The 8088-nt window shown below is 41.4% G+C and overlaps 1 protein-coding gene across 1 annotated transcript; it reads left to right on the forward strand.

Moving 5' to 3' along the window:
• Positions 1–854: 854 nt before the first annotated feature.
• On the forward strand, positions 855–1799 carry LOC132677446 (olfactory receptor 10A3-like). Its single transcript, XM_060629274.3, has one exon. It carries the CDS (start codon positions 855–857, stop codon positions 1797–1799), a length of 945 nt encoding a protein of 314 aa, XP_060485257.3.
• The last annotated feature ends 6289 nt before the right edge of the window (positions 1800–8088 follow it).

The following is an 8088-nucleotide window of genomic DNA, read 5'->3' on the forward strand; positions in this document are numbered from 1 at the left end:
AAGGAGAGAGAGGAAAGACAGAGAGAGACAGAGAGTAAATGTTCAAATCACAGATTTAGAATGATCAAAATTGGGTGATTCTTCACTATCATGGTCACAAGGATTAGCTATAGAGAACTGGCCCTTAAAATTTCCCATGTAGGCCAATCTCAATGTAATTGGCCATGACAGCCTTTACAAAAATCAATAAGCCTGAAGGCAATAGACCCTATTTACAGATCATCTAAGATAGGTACATCTAACTAGAAACCCATTTGTAGGTTCCTGCAGAGTTTTCATATTTAACCAAGTTTCATACAGGTATTTAGAACATGATGAATATTTATAATAAATGTTAATCAACTGTGCTATAACACTGATTCATTAGGCTGTTTTAAAATTTGTTGTGTACCTTTCCCCTTTGTATACTTTTTAAGACTTTATTTTTTATAGTTTTAAAAATACCTATTTATATAAAATTGAGAACAAGAGAACAAGAACAAGAACAAGATAGTGATAGCAATGTGATGGGAATGGAACCTCGGTTATAAAATATCTATGTTTGTTTTAAGGCTATGTTTAAAATCAAATTATATTAAGCTGCAAAAACATTTTGATATTATGTTTTGCTTTTCAGACAAGACTTCTGAGCCAGTATTCTTCACTTCCTCCTTTTTATTTTAAAAGCTTATTAATCCAAGTAATTGGCCATTTCCAAAATTGCCAAACTGAATTTAGTCAGGATATGTTCCTTTTTATGTCTTCTGTCAAGAGTATCTGGGGTGAATTTCAGACACAGATTCTTAGCTTTTGGACCGTGACTTCATAATTTATATACATATGTCCACAAAAATAATATACTCTCCACCACTGAAATGAAAAGGCAAAATCAAAGCTCTGTGGTTGAATTCATCCTCTTGGGCTTTTCTAACTTTCCTGAACTCCAAGAGCAGCTCTTTGGGGTTTTCTTGGTTGTTTACCTTGGGACTCTGATGGGAAATGCCATCATTATAGTCATCATCTCCCTGGAACAGAGCCTCCACGTTCCCATGTACCTGTTCCTGCAGAACCTGTCTGTGGTGGATGTGAGTTTCAGTGCAGTCATTATGCCTGAAATGCTGGTGGTCCTCTCCACTGAGAAAACGTCAATTTCATTTGTGAGCTGTTTTGCACAGATGTATTTTATTCTTTTTTTTGGTGGGACTGAATGTTTTCTCCTGGGGGCGATGGCTTATGACCGATTTGCTGCAATCTGCCATCCTCTGAGCTACCCAATGATTATGAACAAAAGGGTTTTCATGAAATTACTTATAATTTCATGGCTCTTAGGTTTTATGTTAGGTACTGTGCAGACCACATGGGTTTTCAGTTTCCCCTTCTGTGGCCCCAATGAAATCAATCACATCTCTTGTGAAACCCCAGCAGTGCTAGAACTTGCATGCGCAGACACCTTTCTGTTTGAAATCTATGCGTTCACTGGCACTGTTTTGATTATCATGGTTCCTTTCTTGTTGATCCTCTTGTCTTATGTTCGGATTCTCTTTGCCATCCTGAAGATGCCATCGGCCACGGGGAGGCAAAAGGCCTTTTCCACCTGTGCCTCCCATCTCACGTCTGTGACCCTCTTCTATGGCACAGCCAGTATGACTTATTTACAACCCAAATCTGGCTATTCCCCAGAAACCAAGAAGGTGATGTCATTGGCCTACTCACTCCTTACACCTCTGTTGAATCCACTGATCTACAGCTTGAGAAACAGTGAGATGAAAAGAGCTTTGATGAAATTGTGGCGAAGAAAGGTGGATTCACATATATTCTGACTGTGCTGAGAAGCTATGTTCTATTTGGTCGCTGCCTGACTAAACTCTGTTTAAATATAACAAATGGTGGCAACAGTTTGCATTTCTTGGTATTGAGTATGCTTTACCTCTTAATTTCTACATATTTGATAATATATTAGGGCTATCATCATATATAATGTTTTATTCTTTTTCATAGATGTATAATATTTGTTAATATTGGGTGTAAACATTTCTTTAAATTTGTTTATTGGTGGCCATACTAGTGTTTGTTAGTTTTTTGTCCCTTGAAGTATGCTAAATAAAGAAACTAGTTTTATACAAATATAAATATTGTGCTTTTAATTCCTGCACAGTAGGTTTTACAATGTGGATTTGATGGGCCAAAACAGCTATAAATTTGCAAACTTTTATAAATATCACCAAATCACTTTTTAAAAATGTAATTCATTTTTGCTTTGAAAATCCACTCTGTCCTACTGACTGGATTGAGCTCCAAGAAAATGACAAATAAAGAGATGGCCTTTTAATCTTTGGAGAGAAGATCTTTTCCATGTAGGAGTTGAAAAGAGCAGTTCCTTATGAAGGGAGATCACACTCCCTCCATTCTGGGACCTATAGAAGTTATAGACCACATCTAGCTTTCTTCAGGTTGTCTTAGAATGTATTCATGTACTGTGTGACTAGAAAGCAGCATGGGATTGCTTCTGAAGGTCATTAATTTACTTGAAAACATTTGTTGAATGACTTATATGAACCAAGGACTGTGTCAGGTCCTGAGAGCACAAAGATTAGTAAGATAATCTAATGTGAGACAAAACTATTAAATACACACACGAAAAATATAACTATAGTTGTGATAGTTGTGATAACTATTAAACAGAAACTGCACAATACACCCTGAGATCATCACAGGAAGACCTTATCTTACATGGATGGTGTGCAGGGAAAGCAGGGTCACTGGAAAGACCAGGAAGTCCTCCCCGAGAAAGCAGCATTGAAACTGAGCCTCCTAGGCAGGTAGGAGTTATCCAGGCTCAACTCCAGGGTGAGGGGGAAGGGGATGGAGTCGCCCAAGAAGGATGGGTATGAAGGTTTGGATGGGAAGGAACTTGATGTCATTCCAGTAAAGGAAGGAGACTGTGGAAGGGGAAGGAAGGAGAGTGAGGGAGGGATGATATGAAGAGGTAGGCAGAAGCCAGACCAAATAAAATCTTGTCAGTGCAAGAACTCTGAACTTACCTACCAATGACAGGTGGGCCGTGAGTTGTTAAGCAAAGCAGTGACTTGGATATGTTCATACTTTTAAAATGTCTTTCTGGCTTATAATTGATGGAAGCGGTTCCAGAGTGGAAATAGGCAGGGAAGGCAATTGTTATAACCCAAGTGAGAGTGATGTTCTTGGGCTGAGGTGGTGGCAGTGAATTGGAGCAGTGTGGATGGTTCTACCCATACTTAAGAAGTCAAATGGCCAGGACTTGGTAATGGATTGTATGGGGAATGGGTGTGGGTAGAAGAGAGAGGTGAAGAATGAACACATATTTCTAGTTGGAGCAGAAAGTGGATGGAGTTTCCATTTGCTGAGATGGGGAACACTGGAAAGGAAGAGTTTTGGGGATGAAATCCAAGTTTGGATGAGTAAAGTTTAGATACCAGTGTGAAGTCAAAGTCAAGTAGATAGTTGGGATATATAGGTCAAGCTCAGAACAGAGGTTCTGAATTAGGGGAAGATGGGTACAAGGCAATACCTAGAGAGGGATACATGATTCAGGGAGGGTCTTCTCAAGGTGGGGAGACTCCAGAATGTTTGAAGTTCCGTGGAAAGAATCCAAAAGAGAAGAAGTAGGAATTCAGTGTGGCTCAGGCCTGATACTGAAATGTTTCTACCTGAGGAAGAGATAGATACAAATGAATAAAGTGTTGCATGGATCACAGAGAGAGGAAGACAGAACTGTGCAGCTGTAGGGGTTCCAGGGACCAAGGAGCTGATTTTAGGAGACTACAGGAAGGGTATCAGGAGTAAAGGAAGTGGATCTGGAAAGATGCTTCAGGATGGTGCCTTCAAGCCTTACATGGATGAAAGCTCCATGAGGGTTTTAGTGAACTATGCCCAAAGATAGAACAAAGTCTCAACGCCATCTAGTGGCTCAAGCATATAATTGTTACAACCTCACTGCTAAAAGCTTAGGGAGCTAAACTATTCAGGATTCACTAATATCATCTCTGATGAACTCATAGAAAGTAAGAGAATCAATCACATCAGCTCTGGGATCAAAGAATTTGGACAAATGCAGTGGCAGGTTTCATGTCCTTAATGGGTATAGATGTATTTTTTTGTTAGGCTTAGGAGCAGAAGGGCTGAGGGACATCCCAGTTCTTGTCTCCTTTTCCTATCTCTTTTGCCACCGCTGCCATGACCCCCGCCATCACCACCACCATCTTCACCATTATCACCATCACCATCCTCACCATCACCATAATCATGATCTCACATCCCACACATTATATATTCACACAAGTGGGTTATGTCTGCAATCTCATTTCAATATCCATTCATAAATTCAAAATCGTTTATTGGGTATCTACCATGTGCCAGTTGCTGTGCTAGATATTAGGCACAACTTCTAGATTACTTTGAGTGATTGAAGCAAACAAATAAACTTAACCCCACTGTGTGGTGATGTCATAATTGTGGCTAACATTCGTGCTGTGAGATTTCACTGGATAAGACTCTTAAGACTAGGAGTCAGGGAAGGCTTCCTGGAGGAGATGATTTTGGTCATAGTTTGTAAAGAGTATTAAGAGTTAGTTATATGGCAAAAAACAAGAAAGAAGATTCTACATATAGAGAAAAGCTGGTCTTAAAAAGCATGATAGATTTTAAGATCTTGAGTGGAGTTACGTGACAGCGGCACAGAATACTTGAGGCATGAAAGAAAACAAATTCTGATTATAAATGACTTCATGAGCTAAACAAAGGAGTTTGAACTCAGTGTTGAAAGGTATGGAAGAGTCACTGAAAGATGTTACAGAGGGGAGAAACAAAATCAAACTTGCATTTTAAAAATAGCTAGTATTGGCTTCCGGAGAAGATGGCGGCGGAGGAGGACGCTGAGCTCACCGTGTCCTGCGGATCACCACTTAGATTCCACCCACACCTGCCTAAATAACCCAGAAAATCACCAGAAGAGGAGCAGAACAGAGTCTCCGGAGCCAAGCGCAGACGAGAGGCCCACGCAAGAGGGTAGGAAGGGCGGTGAGGCAGTGCGCGCTACACGGACTAGGGGGAAGGAGCCAGGGCAGCCCGCCGGCCAAGCAGAGCCCCTGAGTCTGGCTGGCAAAAGCAGAGGGGCCTGACGGAGTGTGTTCTGACAGCAAGCGGGACTTAACATCTGGAAGGTTATAAGTTAACGGATCTACTCGGAGAGCGGGAGGGCTGGAGGACAACGGGAGGGAGAGTTGTTGAGCCCTTGACGATAGAGCTCAGCTTGGCGGGGAACAAAGGCGCTCGCCAGCGCCATCTCTCTCACCCATCCCCCAGCCAAAATCCCAAAGGGAACCAGTTCCTGCCAGGGAACTTGCTTGCACCGCACAAACACCCAACGCTGTGCTTCTGAGGATCCATCCCTCTGGTGGCAGGTCTGACTCCCTCCCGCTGCCACAGGGCCCCTCCCGAAGCGGGTCACCGAAGGAAAAGCGAGCTGAGCCTGCCCCGCCCGCCCCTGTGCACCTTGCCGATCCACCCCAGCTAACACGCCAGATCCCCAGCACCACAAGCCTGGCACTGTGCAAGTAGCCCAGACGGGCCACACCACCCCGCAGTGAATCCTGCCCCTAGGAGAGGGGAAGAGAAGGCACACACCAGTCTGACTGTGGCCCCAGCGGTGGGCTGGGGGCAGACATCAGGTCTGACTGCGGCCCCGCCCACCAATGCAAGTTACTCAAGACAGCACAGGAGAAGTGCCCTGTAGTCCCGCACCACTCCAGGGACTATCCAAAATGACGAAATGGAAGAATCCCCCTCAAAAAAACCTCCAGGAAATAACAACAGCTAACGAACTGATCAAAATGATTTAAACAATATAACAGAAAGTGAATTTAGAATAATAGTCATAAAATTAATTGCTGGGCTTGAAAACAGTATAGAGGACAGCAGAGAATCTATTGCTACAGAGATCAAGGGACTAAGGAACAGCCAGGAGGAGCTAAAAAATGCTACTAATGAGCTGCAAAATAAAATGGAGACAACCACGGCTCAGATTGAAGAGGCAGAAGAGAGAATAGGTGAACTAGAAGATAAAATTATGGAAAAAGAAGAAGCTGAGAAAAAGATAAAAAAATCCAGGAGTATGAGGGGAAAATTAGAGAACTAAGTGACACACTAAAGAGAAATAATCTACGCATAATTGGTATTCCAGAGGAGGAAGAGAGAGGGAAAGGTGCTGAAGGTGTACTTGAAGAAATCACAGCTGAGAACTTCCCTGATCTGGGGAAGGAAAAAGGCATTGAAATCCAAGAGGCACAGAGAGCTCCCTTCAGACGTAACTTGAATCGATCTTCTGCACAACATATAGTGAAACTGGCGAAATACAAGGATAAAGAGACAATTCTGAAAGCAGCTAGGGATAAACGTGCTCTAACATATAAAGGGAGACCTATAAGACACGTGACCGATCTCTCTACTGAAACTTGGCAGGCCAGAAAGGAATGGCAGGAGATCTTCAATGTGGTGAACAGAAAAAATTATGCAGCCGAGAATCCTTTATCCAGCAAGTCTGTCATTTAGAATAGAAGGGGAGATAAAGGTCTTCCAAAACAAACAAAAACTGAAGGAATTTGTCACCACTAAACCATCCCTACAAGAGGTCCTAAGGGGGATCCTGTGAGACAAAGTACCAGAGACATTGCTACAAGCATGAAACCTACGGACATCACAATGACTCTAAACCCATATCTTTCTATAATAACACTGAATGTAAGTGGACTAAATGCGCCAACCAAAAGACATAGGGTATCAGAATGGATAAAAAAAAACCAAGACCCATCTATTTGCTGTCTACAAGAGATTCATTTTAGACCTGAGGACACCTTCAGATTGAGAGTGAGGGGATGGAGAACTATTTATCATGCCACTGGAAGTCAAAAGAGAGCTGGAGTAGCCATACTTATATCAGACAAACTAGACTTTAAATTAAAGGCTGTAACAAGAGATGAAGAAGGGCATTATATAATAATCACAGGGTCTATCCATCAGGAAGAGCTAACAATTGTAAATGTCTATGCGCCGAATATGGGAGCCCCAAAATATATAAAACAATTACTCACAAACATAAGCAACCTTATTGATAAGAATGTGGTAATTGCAGGGGACTTTAACACTCCACTTATAGAAATGGATAGATCATCTAGACACACGGTCAAAAAAGAAACAAGCTCCCTGAATGATACATTGGATCAGATGGACTTGACAGATATATTTAGAACTCTGCATCCCAAAGCAACAGAATATACTTTCTTCTCAAGTGCACATGGAACATTCTCCAAGATAGATCATATACTGGGTCACAAAACAGCCCTTCATAAGTATACAAGAATTAAAATCATACCATGCATACTTTCAGACCACAATGCTATGAAGCTTGAAATCAACCACAGGAAAAAAGTCTGGAAAACCTCCAAAAACATGGAGGTTAAAGAACACCCTACTAACGAATGAGTGGGTCAACCAGGCAATTAGAGAAGAAATTAAAAAATATATGGAAACAAACGAAAATGAAAATACAACAATCCAAACACTTTGGGATGCAGCGAAGGCAGTCCTGAGAGGAAAATACATCGCAATCCAGGCCTATCTCAAGAAACAAGAAAAATCCCAAATACAAAATCTAACAGCACCCCTAAAGGAAATAGAAGCAGAACAGCAAAGACAGCCTAAAACCAGCAGAAGAAGAGAAATAATAAAGATCAGAGCAGAAATAAACAATATAGAATCTAAAAACACTGTAGAGCAGATCAACGAAACCAAGAGTTGGTTTTTTGAAAAAATAAACAAAATTGACAAACCTCTAGCCAGGTTTATAAACCTCTAGCCAAGAAAAGGGAGATGACCCAAATAGATAAAATCATGAATGAAAATGGAATTATTACAACCAATCCCTCAGAGATACAAGCAATTATCAGGGAATACTATGAAAAATTATATGCCAACAAACTGGAAAACCTGGAAGAAATGGACAAATTCCTAAACACCCACACCCTTCCAAAACTCAATCAGGAGGAAATAGAAAGCTTGAACAGACCCATAACCAGC

This window comes from Panthera onca, chromosome D1 (assembly GCF_046562875.1).
Source record: "Panthera onca isolate mPanOnc1 chromosome D1, mPanOnc1 haplotype 2, whole genome shotgun sequence".
In the NCBI taxonomy this organism is placed as follows: Eukaryota; Metazoa; Chordata; class Mammalia; order Carnivora; family Felidae; genus Panthera; species Panthera onca.

Excerpts from the sequence above, each read along its gene's own strand:
- LOC132677446 (XM_060629274.3), top strand. The coding sequence starts at position 855 with ATGAAAAGGCAAAATCAAAGCTCTGTGGTTGAATTCATCCTCTTGGGC.